Source organism: Hyalella azteca, unplaced genomic scaffold, assembly GCF_000764305.2.
Source record: "Hyalella azteca isolate HAZT.00-mixed unplaced genomic scaffold, Hazt_2.0.2 contig1146, whole genome shotgun sequence".
Taxonomy (NCBI): domain Eukaryota; kingdom Metazoa; phylum Arthropoda; class Malacostraca; order Amphipoda; family Hyalellidae; genus Hyalella; species Hyalella azteca.
This window is the reverse complement of record NW_025931475.1, coordinates 31,337-49,053: the sequence shown is the minus strand read 5'-3', so window position 1 is coordinate 49,053 and position 17,717 is coordinate 31,337. Positions and strand designations below refer to the sequence as shown.

General features: G+C 40.2%; 1 protein-coding gene across 1 annotated transcript in view; it reads left to right on the top strand.

Moving 5' to 3' along the window:
- Positions 1–12,788, top strand: part of LOC108668249 — a gene marked incomplete at its 5' end in the record, with an annotated part of 33,382 nt that extends 20,594 nt beyond the window's left edge. The window contains 15 exons of the mRNA XM_047881686.1: positions 2,603–2,967; positions 3,316–3,462; positions 4,630–4,758; positions 5,269–5,506; positions 6,039–6,250; positions 6,593–6,882; positions 7,306–7,465; positions 7,566–7,823; positions 7,922–8,109; positions 8,716–8,915; positions 9,574–9,799; positions 10,297–10,406; positions 11,195–11,329; positions 12,105–12,251; positions 12,775–12,788. Coding sequence (XP_047737642.1) covers positions 2,603–2,967; positions 3,316–3,462; positions 4,630–4,758; positions 5,269–5,506; positions 6,039–6,250; positions 6,593–6,882; positions 7,306–7,465; positions 7,566–7,823; positions 7,922–8,109; positions 8,716–8,915; positions 9,574–9,799; positions 10,297–10,406; positions 11,195–11,329; positions 12,105–12,251; positions 12,775–12,788 — 2,819 coding nt within the window. The remainder of the gene's footprint in view (positions 1–2,602; positions 2,968–3,315; positions 3,463–4,629; positions 4,759–5,268; positions 5,507–6,038; positions 6,251–6,592; positions 6,883–7,305; positions 7,466–7,565; positions 7,824–7,921; positions 8,110–8,715; positions 8,916–9,573; positions 9,800–10,296; positions 10,407–11,194; positions 11,330–12,104; positions 12,252–12,774) is intronic.
- Between the last annotated feature and the right edge of the window lie 4,929 nt (positions 12,789–17,717).

The window sequence follows — 17,717 nt, the reverse complement described above, 5'->3', positions numbered from 1 at the left end:
TGCAAAATCTGCCGGTTTTTTAGTCGGGACTCTGAAAGTTTCTGATTTTGATAGTTGCCTTCAGGCACCGTCTAAAATAATCCAGAAGAAGTAACTCCGCGCGTCCGCTCCTCAAAAGCCGCTTGCTCAACTCGTATGAACGTTCCCGGCGCTGCTCACCGAAGATTATATCGAGTCTTGTAAGATCTTTCTATAGGATAACCGGATTATTAACAAGCTATTCCCAAGAGGACCTAAGGCTGGAATCACAATCACGGCAGCTCTGTTAAATGAACTGAAAATTTTACGAATTTTCATCCTGAGAATCATGGAACACTGAAAATTCGAAAAATGGAACATTGAAAAAATTGAAATTAGGAACAGTCGTCATCTTTGAAAAATCACTAAACTATTTAATTTTTCATATTCCTTGAATTTTGTGAGTGATTCGTCGAACTTTTTTTTCGATAGCCAGTTTAAATTCAGTTTTTAACTCGCGCTCCATACTTGTGTGGAAACAATCAGCTTATCTCCGATTTTACATTTGCCGAAATTTTCAGTACTGCCTGAAGCTCAAAATATTCTCGAGATCCACTGTGCGAATAAATGCTGTATCTATTGTATTTCTCATTGGTAATGCCGGAATAATTTGCCACGTGTATCTATTATTTATTTTTTTTTTCTTACCTTTTTTGTGTGATTCCATCACAATATTTCGTATATTTGCGGTATTCCCGCGGATTTGAAGCGCATAATTCCACAATTTTTGACGCCCGTCTTGGTACCGGGTGGGAAGATGTCTGCTGGACTGACACGAGCTGCTGTGCTTCCATTCTTTGCTGGAAGAAAGAAATGTAAAGAGGAGCAGCATTTGTCTGCTAAATACATCCAATGTGCTGGGGTGCCTTCAGATGAAATGATATTACGGGTGATAATATAAATATATATAGTTACATGAATTGTTGGTGTCTCGAGATAAATACTCAATACTTTTTTTCTTAATTGAGAAACATAGAAGAGTTTTCAATTACTTCTTAATACCATATGATGGCTCACTCTCTGAATTCAACGCAGTCATTAAAATATTGGACAAAAGTTTAATACCGTTCACATATTTTTCTCTATTCATATAGAAGGAAAATTCATTATTACCGAACCAATAATGACATTAATATAATTTTTTACGCCACCACTTCTCCAAGCGTCATTTATGGGAATTGTTTCCCTGCACTGCTTCACTTCCTCCTGATGGATCGATGTGATTTTTATAAATATATACAAATTAATCCTAAGTTTCTTCTGATATTTGTGATTTTTATCCCGGGGCCCAGTTAAGAAGTAGAAGATTTTTTCTTTCCGGTTAAGAAGTAGAACAAATAAAGTAGAAGAAGTAGAAGAAGATTTTTTGTTCCCCAGTTAAGAAGTAGAACAAATGAAATTTTTGTTGTTTACAGTCAGATTCAAGAAATAAATGTGTACTTCAAGAATGTACGCATAAATGCGTCAGATTCAAGAAATAAATGCGTATTTTTGGCGTACGCCAAAAATGTCCACCATGTCCAAAAATGCAATTAATTTTTTCCTGGCATTGCTGTTGTCGCCTGTCCGTCGTCGCAGCTGACCGGCCAGCTTAATAATTTGTAAGGAATTTGTGCGAGATTGTGATGCAGCTTTTCTCGAGGAAAAATTCTACCTCTAAACCATTCGGTTTCCCGAGTGAAGAGTTCAACTGCTTCATTCATTTGAATACCACTACGTCCATCCGTATTATAATCGGCGATCCGTCGAATCAGCTCATTTTTAGCACTTGATTATTTCATAACAAAGGACGTAAATTTTGTTAATTGTATGCTTAACAATGGAAACGTCCCTATGCTGTCGCCTTTCTTTCGCCAGCTTGTTGGTTGATAAGTTGAGATATTTTTCGGATCATTATCTGTAATTATGCGCATGATTCGCTGGATAACGACGACCGACTCTTACTTGGAATTTTTTTTAATTTAATTTAATTCAATTTGTACATTTATAATTCCTAGATATATGCAGCGTACCAGCTACCAGCAACAGGCCTCCCATACCTTCCTCATCATCTTCAACATAACGATGGCACGCTAAATAACGGCAGCTTTTCTCCGAAGCGTTTTTTACTATATTGCAAGCGGTGCGTGTGAATTTAGTTCCTTTATGACTGCAGCAACTTGGGTTTTGTTGACATTTGCTCTGACAAAGCCTTGTTTTTTACGCAGCGTCTTTGGCGAAGAGCAAAGCTCTCTTTAACATAGCGCCCCGCACTAACGAAACGCCAGTTAACATTTCCCTTGCGACCATAAAATTGTGTTGTCCCGTAAAGTCTAAACTTCCAGTTTATTCTAAAAAAGTCTGCAGATGGCAGTACAAGTGTCCATTTTTGACATTTCTTTCCTACACATGATCCCAAATAAAACATGTTAGGATTCCCAGTAGTTTTTGACTGACTACAATTAAATCACATTAATTTTATTAAAGATTAACTTTAACAATACATTTGATTATCCCCTAAAACACTAAGTTAGCATACGATGTGATTTAATTATCGTAGAACATCGCTAAGGAATAGAAAATCATTACGTTGCTGTTTGTTCAGGTACTTGCACCGTTACCGTAAACATCGACGACGTCAACGACGTTCCTCCTTCCTTCGTGCGATCGCACGTCGATGTCTTGGTCCCCGAACATCGTCAACCATCTTTCCAGCGTTCTTCGTCCCATGGAGCATCGCCATCCAACGGAGCACCGTCATCGTCCGACGTTTCGTCCGACGGAGTTACCTCGTCTAAAGAAGTCACGTTGCCCAAAGAAGAACTATCATCCAGCGCAATGTTGTCTTCCAACAGAGAATTTCCCTCCCGCGGCCTTCCATCGTCCAAATCTCGCAGCAACGTCTCTGAAAATTTCATCTCGACTCTCGCGGTGACGGATCCTGATACAAGCAACGTGTTTGCTTATCGGGTAATTGGTAGTTTTCGTCATAGGCAGTATGGTAAGCTTTAATTAATAGATATCATTGCATTAAAATATTTTGAAACCCTTTAAAGGCCAGCAGGAAAATTAGTGCAACCAACCAAAGTAAAATGATCGATATCGAGCTCGTGGCAAGTACATGAGTTGGTTTGTTTTTAAATAAATCAATTTTACATTCAGTCTTGTGCGAAGAAAAGGTGTAAGCAACGTAAATGTTTTATCGACAATAATACCTGCATTTGATACATAAAAAAAAACATAGCAATAGTTGTCTAGGTTATTGACTCATATCGATCGAAATACAGTCTCTTGTTCGCACTTACACTCCCATGACAGGTGGTGCCAGGGAGCGGTCACGGCTGGCAGCTGGTGGAAGTGGCAGCAAGCACAGCTGGTGCAGACCTGTTCTCTAGAGTGCCGCTGGATTTTGAGAACCCACAGCACAGAGCGGGACTCAACTTTAGAGTGCAGGTCACCGATCAGGTGCGTCGTCATGTGTCTGGTTGTCCCTCGTTGAGTTCAGTATGCGAATTACTGCGATGCATAAATAATAAAGAAATTGGTACGTGCGTGATATCATGTGTAAATTCTTATGTGCAAAAGAATTAATCATTGTTTTAATAATTATGTGATTATCAGATGAATTCTTCCTTTTCTTAATTCTGAATTTCAAAAGCCTTCTTCATCATTGGAAAGTGTATTTCATTGAACATTCAATTAAATTTTACCTTTAATTTTTTTGGTATTGTTGCAAATAAATCCTTTAGTACGATAATAAATAAAATTCGGTCATGAAATTGTATAGTTTTAAAATTGTTTCTGCTTACACGAATAATTAGCCTTTGTATCTTCTAATATTTAAGATTTTCATTAATAATTAAAATATAGTGCGTGGTCATTTAACCTAATGATTTTTACGCTAAGAATTTACTGATTCACTGCCATGCAACCATCACCTGAAAATGGGTGCCCTTGTAAAACCTCGAATCCTTTATTGAAACAATGCGATTAGATTAGAAGCAGATCCCTTAACTTATTTTTTATCAAATTCTTTATTTTAAATTGCGGGATTATTTTTTCGTGATTCTAGGAATATTGAGAGGTTCTCTCAGGGATCGGACACACATTTTAAAACAATCTCAAATCCTCCGTAGACTTTCGACTCCACTTGTTTTGGCCATTGTCGATATCGTTTTCCTATTGGAGCTTCCATGCGGTGCTCAACATCAGACCACCAGACGGATCGGACCTTGTCGGAGTTGGCAATTTTTCTTCACACGCCACTCTCTTCAGAAACTCCGTTACTAGATTTATATTCGACCAAGAGTAGTTGAAAGATTCTTCGCAATTCGAAATATTTTCTGAACATAGTATTAGGACAAAACGAGTATCAAGATGTATGAATTAATTATGTAAATTCCCTTTATATTAGTTTACTTATTTCCAATAAAAATAGCGCTGGTAATTTAGTGTTTACGTGGATTGTACAAGATTAACAATTTCGAAATATAGTCATTTGCTCGAGATCGGTCAACTGGCGGTTACCTTGTCTGTAACACGTCTCTACGGATATGTTAATGATTGTCTCTACTGCTATTCATATCTAAAGACACCCGTGACTCTCTATCTCTCTGGCACCCGTGACTGTAGGGCGACATGCCGTGGAGCTCGCACCCCCGCGTGTCGGAATGCTCTGTCACGGTCACCGTCCAGGTGTTCGCTGGTCACGGTAACGATAGATGGTTCGCTGGTCACGGTAACGATAGTTCGCTGGTCACGGTAACGCATGTTGATACGTTGTAATCAATGAACTTAGTGCTAAAGGGAGACGTCTTCTACTAATTGAAGTATCACGGTTGCTTCTAGTTAAATGTCCACGTTAAATCCTAAGTTGATGACCTTTAACACCTTCTAATTGAAGATTCATTGTATCTTATTGCTTAAGGCTATAAATAAATTTTAGTTAGAAGTTCAAGGTCATTTTTTGCCGATCAAGGAGCAAGATTCAAATAGCCATATTACATCCGATTCACATAAAAAAAGAGTCAACTCTGAACCTCCATTCTATTGTAATCCTTATCGACTTTAAATTCACACCTATCGGCACCTCAAATTGGTTCAAATTATAACTTGACTTCCGACTGATTCTCAATTTAATTTTTTTCTAATCGTATTTTATTTCTTATTATTTATCCCTACTCGCATCTAAAATTATTTCAAATCGTACCATGAATTATAACTCTAATTCATGTCAGTGCATTTAAAACGCGCGGCGTTCTGGTGCCTCAGGTGAACGTCGACGACGTGAACGACAACCCTCCCTTCCTGCTGGGGGGGTCCAGAGTGCAGCTCCCCCCCATGGCAGGGGGCAGCGATGGTGGAGGGCTGGGGTTGCCTGCAGGGTCAAGGGTTCCCTTCACCTTAACCCTAGACGACCCTGACGACTGGCCTCAGGGTCATGGCCCGCCCTTTCATCTCGACCCTCATCTCACGGCTGATGCTGGGTACAGGGTTAGCTTCTACCCTGGTGAGTAAAGTCAACCAGGTTTTGATGAAACATTTTATCAGTATTTGTGATCACCTAGTTCACAGAACATAACTGAGTAGTTCTATTGTAGCGAGACTTTGTTATTATTGTACTAATGTTAATGTTTTGGCCGCACTTAAAACGCTGAGCGTTCCAGTTTTGCCAGCCGCGTTGTACCGCTCCAAGCGACTAGAAATGAAGATGTTAACACGTACCTTTCTTCGGAAGTAACAGCGAAGTAACCAGTAGCCAGACACCAACCTTTCTCTAATTGTATCGAGAATCATTACGCTAAAGTCAGCTAGTCGTCGTTATCGACGTTCAAGTCCATTTGGATTTAATAAAGTTTTGAAATTCTTTTCAATTTCTTAATACCGTATATCTTTCAGCCTGAATTACGCTTTGATTTGTTTTAATCATCCAGTAAGGGCCCGCTTGTAGATACCCTGAAATATTAATGCAGCTCATTACCCCCGCTTCACTATTACAATTACTTCGTGTCGAGCGCTACTGAAGAAACACCATTGATCAGGACGAGCGTCTGCTGGTGGAGGAGTTGTGGTGGCAGCTGAACTGCTGACACTGAGGCCACTCAGTGCAGCTGTGTCAGTGCCACTGACATTGTCAGACGCTGGTTCACCGCCTATGCGACGGCAGATGACGCTGACTCTGGTACCTCACTCAGCTGAGTCAGCTCATCGAAACGTCAGCCTCGTTAAGATTGCCACCGTCGTGTCAGCTCACGTGAGTATATCTCATGCCTGGCGTTATTGTTACTGATAATTGACGTTTATATTGCTGACGAGGAACACTAATAGTCATGGCTGTCATGAGAGTAGCTCACAGTTATGAATGTAGATTATATAGTTATGAGTACAGCTAACAATGGCAAGTACATATAACTGTTGACATGAGTACTTAGTACTGATGACATTATTATCTAATTACGATTCTCTAATTAATTATCAGTGAGTTGAAACAGATCTTTTGAGATAGTTTCATTACTCATATTATTGTAACATTGTAATTATTTATCACTTCTTTGTTATATGAATATGGAGTTCAATATTTAAGAACATTTTGCAGGCGGCCCCTCCAGCTCCCCTCGGGCGTCTCCCTCGCCTGCCCTTCCCTGGCGACGCAACGCAACGCCACGGAACCGACACTGAAACGGATAATGTATCCTCACTATTCAGGGATAAATTCAGGTTCAACTTCTATGAACCTGACCCTGTTACTGGGAAATCATTGGGTAATTCTAGCCGTGGATTAGATAAATTCAGCGCTCGAATTACATGGCAGGGAGCTAATTCAGGAATCCGTCTGGATAGCGACTCAGGATCGTTGCTACTGGATCCTGCAGCTGGGCTGGGACGGTGGGTGTATTTATGAATATTTTTAATGTATATTAACTATTGAATTAAAATTTTTGTTTATTCAAATTATTTGCTTTCCACAGTATCATGTAAATTGGCGCGTATAGCATAAGGGCGAGCACTATTTTTTATGTAGCCTGAAATGAATTCTTTGATGTGTGATGAGAACTTTACTGCCCCATTCATACTCAAAAATGTGTCCTGTCAATATGCTGATCAGAATTTCACACGGCAATAACTTCTCAATCCAATACTTCGAAAAAGTTTCCGTTGCTATGCGCCTCCGCTTGCCCCGCTTTGTGCTCGAGTTCTTATTTGCAGCTGTTAAGATTGCAGTCTATCTCGAGAGCCACGGCGCAGTTGTGCTTCAACAGCTTATTTTATTTCGTGGAGATCACATCTTCGACTTGTGTTCACTTGCAGACATGAAGCAAAGCTGCTTCTCTCGTCAGCGTCGGGCGAAGCGCACGAGCTGACTGTTTACGCTGACGTCAGCAGCGTCGGAGTTGCTGACGCGCTGAAATCTACACCAATCGATCTCGCCATCTTGCCTCACGAGCTCCTGACGAATGCTGACGCTGAAGTGAGTGATGACTTTGATGTAGTCTACGATGAGAATTTTGTCATTGACCGTTTTAAATTTTACAATTATCGCCCTGGTAACTCTGTTGTGAACATTCCAGGAACCAAACTCAGAATCTCCTCTGGACCGACTCCTGAGGCTGCTGAATCAGCATCTTGCAGACTACTCAGAATTATCAAGGGCAGACTCCCCAAAGTCGCACGATATGTCAGCCCATCGGCCACACGTCATGGTTGTGGCTGTAGAAACCATACGGCGCAACCATGACAGCCACACCAGAGTGTGGCTCCTTCAACAGCCACCTGAAAGGCACCTCAGATTTGCCCTGGAGCCTCTAATATTCCAGCATCAACATAAGGTGAACTAAAATAATAGTCTCGAAATAATGAATAACTTGCTTTGATTTATGCAAAATTTAATGCCCCTACGCTTCTAAGTACGGTCGTGGCACGGCAGATCGAGGCCGAAGTCGGTGCTGCTGTGTTGGGCGCGGGCGTTTCGACGCTGGGCGACTGCGCGTCTCGACGAGTTGCGTGCCGCTGTTGCTGCCGCGACCGCGCGGCGCTGGACCAGCGCTGGCACCTCGCGGATGCCGGCGCTCGCAGCCACGCCGGGCCTTCCCTGCGTATAGAATCTTTGTGCAGGTGAAAGAATACACCTGTGCGTTTGTACCAAAAAAATGAAATAATGTTTTTTTTAGGGTTGAAAATGCTTTATTTTATTTCGTTTATTTTAAAATAGTGACATTTTTTTCGCAGCTTTGTTATGAAAAAAAAACGTCATGTTTACTCGCATTTGTGCACATCAAAAACGAAACTCACTCTTCGTTAATTGGGACTATCGAACAACTTCGAAGCTAATAGTTAAATACTACTCGTACCAAATCAAGATCAGTATATTGATATCAATCTATTTGAAAAAAAGCTATTGCCTAATTCACACTACCACCTTCGGAACAATTCTAAAAACGTTAAGGGTCTCATAATTCTTCAAACAAGCCCGAAATCTTTCGAATTTTTAATATCGTCAGGAATTCTAACCTATTTTTAAGTCAATCAATAGTGCCTGTATTGGTCGTTTTACCTGATATTCAAAACACTTAATTTCACGAAAAACGGAAAGATCAGCTAAGAAGTTCACTAATAATTATATAACGTACACAAACTTTACAAGAATGAGCATCATCTAAGCTGTATTTATATAAACCCACGATAATGCTCACTTCTTCTAAAGCACCACACGCTGTTCAGGTGTCCAGTGCAGGACGGCGCCGAAGAGGAGCGCGGGCAGCTGGCTAGCCTGACTTCGGCGCACGCGGTCACCGCCGGGCTCGAGATCTGTGAATGTGGCCCCGATATCTGTGGATGTGGCCCTGAGATCTGTGGATGTGGCCCCGAGATCTGTGGATGTGGCCCCGAGATCTGTGGATGTAGCCCCGAGATCTGTGGATGTGACCTTCAGATCTGCGGAGGCTGCCTCAAGTTCTAAAGAAACGGTAGAACTTACACAGAATTCTCCAGATGCGGCTAAAAAATTGCGCATATCTTCACAAAATTTCGTCGAGGGCAAAACTCAAGCGTCTACTCACAAGCAACGCGAGTCTCTATCACTAACCCGCCACTCCAACTCCCGGCCGCTTGTCTCTGGGAAATCGGACGAACCTCGGCTCCCTGGCTTCAAATATTTCAGATTTTCCCGCAAGAAACGATCTCGGTCTCACCGCAAAAGGAGGAATAGAGTCGAGCTGGATGGCGGCAGCTTGTGGAAGGATTTTAATAATGGTGTAATGAGTGGAAATGTTTGTGTTCTGTCTGTAGAAAACGTTTGGTTGCATGCATTCATGAATGCATTATATCATTGGTGAATATTGAGGAATGATGATGAGATATAAGTACAAATAGGGTTTGGCTGAAATTCAATTTTGCATTATCTAATTCGATTTTTAGTTTACATGGAATTGTAATTAACCCAGATTAATTTCATATAGAAAATCAGAAACTCATAATATATATACATTTATAATAAAAGCTCTTATGGTGCCACATATATGCGCTCCTAATAATTCCCCTTTTGAATATACTTTGAATTAAATATACTTTTTCTGCCAGGCTGTTTGTCGGCCGTTCGCGTCTTTGGACATTTGCTGCCCTTGCCTGAAATTGTCAATAATAACCACAGCAGCAACAACAGCAACAAGAACACGAGTAATTCAGCTGGCTCAGTAACGTCTTTTGCAAACGTCATCTCGGGATGCACGTCGCCGTCTGTGTGCACCAACACCAGCTGTCCTCCTCCTCTGACCTGCGGCCACAGCTGGGGCCTCAACACTTGCGGGTTTGTAGGAGATTTGAATCTTCATTAATAAAAAAATTTCCCTGGTGGTTGATTGGTGTTGCTCCGTAACTTTCTCACTCGAAGCCAGAGGTCTTACAGATCAGTAGGTTACTCTAGTAACGATCAAAGTATATTTTCAGATTGTGTTTCCACTATTTCATTTGCATCCCCTTCACCCCTCTCATTTTCGTCCCTTTCTTTTATATACCCAGTTAATTTCCCACTTGAGCAATAATCTACCAACTATGGGGGAATTATTCTCTTATCGATTGAATTACAAGCATCAGATTATTTTCTATATTTCCCTATCATTTACACTCCCTTCTGACGAAGTTTGCATTCTCGATAGCCAATTACTCACTCAGCTGAACAAGAACCGTAATGCCGTTCATCAAATATCTTCTCTACCAACGTATGAGCAATCTAATCCTTAATCTCACATTTTCTCTATCAACAACTTTAATTTGTATCTAAAATTGTGCGCCATGGCGTTGCAGGTGCGCCGCTGGCGAGGAACTCTCGCGTGACGGCACCGCGTGTTTAGACGTCGACGAATGCCGCTACGACCCTTGCCTCAATCTGGGCGTGTGTGTAAACACTCATCCTGGTGAGTTCATTACTTGGATAATTCATTCCTTTCACTCATGTCTTGTATGATCGCATCCCGCTATTTGTTGTCCACACCATTTATTTGTTTTGAGTTTTGCCTCGCATCTGCCAGAACCAATGTGCTTGGGTCCATCAGAACTTTGAGTTCATTCATTGAACTAAACTCGATTAAAATGAAGCGCTCAATCTTTTAATTTGAACCGTTCAAATTTTACTCATATTGGTGAAATAAAGTGTCATTTCCTGGAATGCTTCAAAATTCAGCTGTGACATCATAATTTCGAATGGGATAAGATTTTGTTGTCGCTTTCAGTGTGATTATATATGAATTTTATGATTACAGATCCGAATTCAGTGGAATGTCTATAGTGCTTTGTCTATGGGTCTCCCAGCGATCAATTTATCCGACATCCGCAAGTGTACCCTTAGTGGTCTTGGCAATAAATGCGGGTCATCATTTTTATACATCATTTTACAATAAATTAATACGCATTTCATGAAAGTTTTTCACTTTTGATAGAAACAGTCACATTATAATTAAACTCATTACATCGGTCATGAATATTTACGTTGTTATTCGATATGTTAATATAATTATTTTTAAGCCGAGGCCTATTAATAAAACTTCAGTGCAAAGTACACTCATATATCCAAACAATGAGCTTCTACGGACAAAATTTCATTATTCTGTGCGGTGTACCTTCAATCAGATTACAATTCCTCTATCCAATGAATATTGAGCTCCGCTGCGCGCCTCCGTTTACTCCGATAATTTGCCGCGGTCAGGGTACCGCTGCGTCTGCGGACCGGCGCACCGCGGAGAGCACTGCGAGTGGGGCGCCGCCGGGGCGCTGGAGGCTCCATACTCGCTTAGCATTCTGGTGGCTTCAGCTGTCGCCTCAGCAGCTGCACTGTTGCTCAGTAATGTTGCTCGGTTCCGCTATTTTTATTTTCATACTTTCTGATTGGTATCTAGTTTTCTTTGTGTTTTTTTGCTATTCCAAATTTAATCTATCGTTTCGAAATCTCCACAGTTTTGACATTTTTAAAGAACCTTTAACATCTTGGCAAACGATTGTTTCATAAGTTGCATTAGTGTAAGGAATATTGTCCCAATGTTACGTCGATTTTAGAACATGTCAACTTCACAATTTTCGGAGTATAACAAATTTCCATTAGCAACCGTAAATAAATTTGATGCCAACGACACTTATCATTCCTTTTCAGTTATCGTAAGCTGTGTCCTATGCCTCGTTCTGAAGAAGAAACATCGACAGAAATCTGCGCGTTGTTGCAGTGAGAGCGACGCGCGGGACCGCCGAGCGAACGCCAACAAAAGACGCGCGTCGCCAGCTTCGACCATAGACGGTCTCGCGTCTCTGTCCGAACTCGCGGAATTATCGCCAGGGTCTTGCCCTTTGATTCCTTCTAATTCCTCGTGCCATCTGGGAAGCAAGGGGGAATCGTGTTCTGAAGAGCAAACTGCGCAAAAAGATACGTCGGTGTCAGTCATTGGGAACTGCCCACCTCGCATATCCGTTGTTGGTGAGATTTCAATAAATGCAAGTGAGCTCACTGTAATTTCTTATTCAAATTCAAATATTTATGAAAAGCTTACCTTATTACAGTAAGATTTTCTTTCATCCAAAAAACTGTTATCTCGTTTGCAAGTTTTTAAATCCATAATTTTCGACAGGTATGGACCTCGTTAATCTACCTCCCCCAACTGGCGGGTCCATCGACATGGAAGACCCAGACATACTTCTCCCTCCACCGCCCCTGCACTTCAACCCCAGCAGCACAACCTTCGGGTTTGATGGTGGAGGCCTGAACTTCAGAGCAGGTTCGTTCTATTCGGATACCGGGATAATTGGCTGGGAAAAAGTGGATGAATTGAACCAAATATTGGAGCATAGACAATATTGCAGTAAAGTTATACCAGCAATTATTTATAAGTACTTCATATATATGAACAGGAAGCTTGGTAAAGTCTTTTGAGTCACGTTCAACGTGAAATTCTTGTATTTACTAGGAAAATAATTATAAATGATGAGTAGAGTGCCAAGTAATCGGTGTTGGAGCCTTAAAAGAACTGCTCAAAAAAGGTACACTTGAATTAGCGCCAAGCTACGGTGTCAGAATGATGTAGTGGGAAGGTTTCTAGAAATTTAATTTAACTTTAACTATCGATGCTGGCGCCGGTAATAATTAGGTACTCGTATCCGAAGATCTGCGTCGTTGCTGAGCATTCTGCGCAGCCAAAGCGAAAAAAGGTGAATGCTAATGCTGTATCATTTATTATATCTTATTAAAAATGCACTGCCATTGTAAGACTGCGTTTTAATTCTGTAATATCTTCATTGCAGGTTCCCTTCAATGACACGAGTGAAGAATACTTGGTTGAAAACGTCAACTTTTTTCATAATAACACTTTCAATGTTATTATGAAATATCATATTTTTCAACCGAATAATAAGCTGATTTTCATTTACCTTCCTCTCGTGTATAATATAATTTTTGCCGTAAAAAATAAAGTCCTATTTTTGCAAGTTTGTTCTTTGACAGTAAAACTCTTGTCGTGGAAGGTGTCGATTTAATAAAATAACAATTGATGGTATAAGTATCCAAAGATACATAAGTGCCTAAAATTCGACACGAGCCTTGCATGGTGCACCTTAGATTTGCAGGAACGTAGTAAATCAAACTATCAACTAATGAATGAAAAAAGGTTCTTGTGTTCCTATTTATTCAATTTCCTTATATAGCCTTTGTGCTCAGGAACACCCCATAAAACTTGTCGCAGTTGGCACACTACTTTGATCTAAAAGTGTTTTGCTTTGGTGCTGCGGGTTAATACACTTATGACGCTGAAGTTTACTGCTCATATATTGAGCGAATATTTTATGAAACTGTGAGTATGAGGGCGCATAGGGACAGAGAGACATATATGGTGTCATATTGTATCCCTGCCAGGTAGGCTACATAGCAGTGGCGTATTTAAATACGATACCAAATCGGGCGGAACGTGAAGTATGGATTAAAGAGACTATTCAAGGCTGCAACCAGGCCGCGAGAAGAAGTACAGAACTAAACAGGCTCATTCTAGACATTAATGCAAGAAATATTTTATGTTTTTTTCTACCAGATTGCGAATGATGAATTTTTTTCATTTGTCTACTGCAGTTAATTTTTATTCTTGATTCAGGTGATTTATTTTCACTAATTTACCTAGGTATCATTTTATGTTCTTGTTTCTGATTTATTCTGACATATAATATGGCATGAGGCAAACAACCTATGAAATGGAACAACATTTAAATAATAATAATAATAGTTGTTAGCGTTGCTAGTTAGGCCCATACGCCTGTCGCCAATTCTTAACACCGCAAAATTTTTCACAGTTTGTTGCGAGTCTCGAACACGCAAGTAACTCACTGCTCCAGTATCCCCTGTGCTTGACCACCCAGCCACCTCGCTGATTTTAACCTGAACTATCACAGGAAGCTGGGGTCGAACCTGCACCTCTCTGCTCTAATTCTCGTACTCGAAACTGTAACCACTGGGCCTCTCTACCAATTTTAAGCAATTGAAGCGGTATTTTACCTCTGGAAACGGAACGCATTTCTCTGGCAAATGAAATTTAATTCTAAGATACTTGACTTGTTATTCAGCTTGGGTGGAGATGGATTGATTTCCGCTTGGTTACAATTGTGGGAAATAAAGTTTTTTTTTATTATCAGTTCCTACTTGGAAAATTGGATCAGTGACTCCATAATGCTTTCCCTAACTCGACAGTAAATTACATCGAGTAGGTGAGTGCTTAGTAGTGTCTGAATTTCTTGTAGTTATATACGTGAATCAAATGAAAATTCTAAATATCCAAATCCCTCTTATTGGATTTGAAGATTGTCGCTATGCACGAAGACGAAAACGGCATATTGATTGTACAAAAAGATTGTTGTATTCGTCTGAGCGCTTTCATTCGATCTTTAATAAACTTGTCTGATAGACTCCTGCGTCTCGAAATAATTTTCTCGAAATGAACCGGGACAGACGAAACGAGACGAGAAAATTCCGGGAAAAAATAACGGGACAGAGGGTAAAATTTGTCCCGGAATAAACGTATGAACCGAGACAAGACTTCTGTCCCGGACTTAAAAACGTGTGTCCCGGTAAATTATGAACCGGGACGAGACAGACAGATTTGAAACGAGACATAACGAGACGAGACGAGATTTGTCTTAATTATTTAAGACAAAACAAGTTTTTCGATTACGATACGAATTATTTCAATGACATGGGTTAAAGACTGACAAGTTAGCCCTTTATTGCTAATAGGGCCATAGACGGTTACCAGTTAAATTGAGTTAATTGCAGATTTAGCAAAATTTGTCTGACTAACTGACATGGCAGTTAATTAGTGGTACGACAAACACAGCAAACCTGTCTATGTATGCATGGCTGAGTATTGAGTCAAAAATGTTACTCTTAAGTCTTAACTAAGGCTTCGATGGCACTTACGGGAACCGTACGAATATGAGTCGAGTTTATTACGCGTTCGGAACGAGTTGAGGCGCCGTGGAGCGCATAGGGAGTAGGGACGCAGTGTCTAGATTAGTCGGCCAATTAGTAGACAGTGTAGTGGAATCCTGGTAAGATATTCCTAATAATACTAAAGCTAGTATTAGATTATCTCTGCCTTTAGTAAAATTTTGTGCTACGCCTCCAGGAAATCTTCACAATTGCGCAGTTTCCTAAATTGTTATCAAACACTTGGGCTTGTTTAACGTTATTTAGAAAGGATACACATGGATATTTCGAGTTCTTTTTCGAAGATCAAACTATTATATTTTTTCCAACTTAAATTTTGTTGTATTTTAAAACGTTGTTGATATTTCTTTCCCAACTTTTTGTCGAAGGAGATTGCTTAAGGCAAGATCGATGAATCTGATCCAGTGATTGAGCTGGAGGCAAATCAAAGTCTGTCCAGTCAGCCGATGTCACCAGCTACAGCTAGTATGGCCTCCTCCAAACCATCATAGAAAATAATTTAAAAAAAAACGTGTTTTTCCATTTGTATTTGCCTGTCAAGATTAAGTACCATAATAAACCACAATATGTATATTCGTAGCAAAAATCATTTCAATTTTCCGAGCTCCAATCCGAATAGTAAAAGGATACGTCTCAAGTTATTATTTAAATGCAGAGGTGGGCAGTAGCGCGCTACATGTAGCGGCCGCTACATTTTCAGTAGCGGTAGCGGCGGTACATTTAAGCAATTGTAGCGGTAGCGGTAGCGCCCGCTACATATTTAAGTAGCGATTCGAGGTTTTGCCGCTACAGCGCTACCGCTACATTTATAGAAATAGTATTAAATATTATTTAAAAACCAGCATGATACATTTATAATATAAATTACAGAATAAAACTGTAAGAAAGTTTTCGGTGTAATGTTGTCAACCTCAGCCTGTTACTAGTGTCAACATGTTAGTTGTTACCAGAGGTGGGCAGTAGCGCGCTACATGTAGCGGCCGCTACATTTTCGGTAGCGGTAGCGGCGCTACATTTAAGCAATTGTAGCGGTAGCGGTAGCGCCCGCTACATTTAGAGCATGTAGCGGTAGCGGCCGCTTTATTTCAAAGTAGCGCTGCCCAGCTCTGTATAAATGTATGATGGTAAGTCAAAGTTTATACCACATCAATAATAATTATTGATTCGTCTCATTATGTCTCGTTAAAATGGCTATAAATTCCGGGAAATTTTAAGGTGCCTATTTTAACCGGGATGTCTCGTCTCGGTATCGTGCCGGAATTCCTACAGAGGGCTGAAAATTGTCCCGGTTTTTATTGCGAACCGGGACAGAGCCTGTTGTCTCGTCTCGGAATAAACAAAATGCCAAAAGCAGGAGTCTATTGTCTGATTCACGCCATCGCCTCAGTTGTCGCCGACGACAACTCCACCCGAATGAAAATTACTTCTGCACAAAATGAAATTCGGGTCTAAAATTTTATGAACGATATAGATATTACGACTGTTAGTGATGTTCAAACCATTGCAGTGTTCTATTTATTCGTGTTCAAATTTAGGCAAACTAAAATTGTGCAGACTTGTTGACGTGATTGAGGATTTTCTTGGAATAGCTTTATAAAATATAAAGAAATTTCTGTATAAAATATACAGTAATTTCTGAATTTAATGTTCTGCTGATAACTTTCATGACTCCGTCCCTAAAATGAAAAACCTAGAGAAATTCATTCACTTCACATATTCAGCGGCCGTTCCACTTAATGAGTATCAGTTCAATTGTTTCAGAAAGAAGATTTCCTGACAACTTCCTTGTTTTAACTCAGAAATTTACCTTATGTTTCTAGTGTTTAAATTTTGATATTCACTCTCTTCACTTTTTTTCACTCACTATTTTTCAAATATTCACTCACTTCACTGTAAACCAGTACGTGGTTCGCAAAGTGGTCGGTGGAAAAACCTGGGGGGGGGGGAACTGTAAGGAAGAAAGGAGCGGTAGGAACTAGGGAGCCGGCAGTCTGAAGTTGAAGTCAGAAAATCGAACATTTGTTTGACGATTTGTACACAACACGTGCAGCACATGACTCCTAGCGATAAGTTTTTCCACCCAGATCTGAGTTTTTTTAACTTCTCCTGGGCTTACTTCACATTTGCGTAGCGGCTGTTTTCATTTCACGGGCATCATTTCAGACGTTTATGAATCCTGTTGTATGATAGTAACTTCTGTTACTTAAACCAGAATTTCATCGAATAAAACAAATTAATTCGCTTCACATTGGCTCTCGAAATCGACTTGATTCAATATCGAATTTCATCTAGCCGAAGGAATTTCCATTCCAACAGTCCTGTGGCTGAAAGAATTCCATAGACGTCTGTTGAGCCATTACAATATTATGTTTTCTGATGATTATCTTGATTCAACTCGAGATATCACCGAACTCATGGAATTCATCTACCAAATGCGCAGTGCCTGAATCAATTCAGCTTTCCCAGAATGGATTTTGTCAGTAATTTCAGTAATTCAAGAATTCAGTCAACAAACAGGCTCTATATAGAGTCTAGAATCTAGAAGGTCCTAGAAGATGGATGAATGGTAGCACTTGCGCCCACTTATCATACGCGAATCTTCTAGCAGGTTCTAGAAAAATCTAGAAGTTTCTACAAAAACCTAGGAGGTTCTAGAAAAATCGAGAAGATTCTAAAAATATCTAGAAGGTTCTAGAGAAAGGCAAATGAAAATCGCCGGTTTTATTGGTAGCAAGTATAATATTTGATATAAACATTG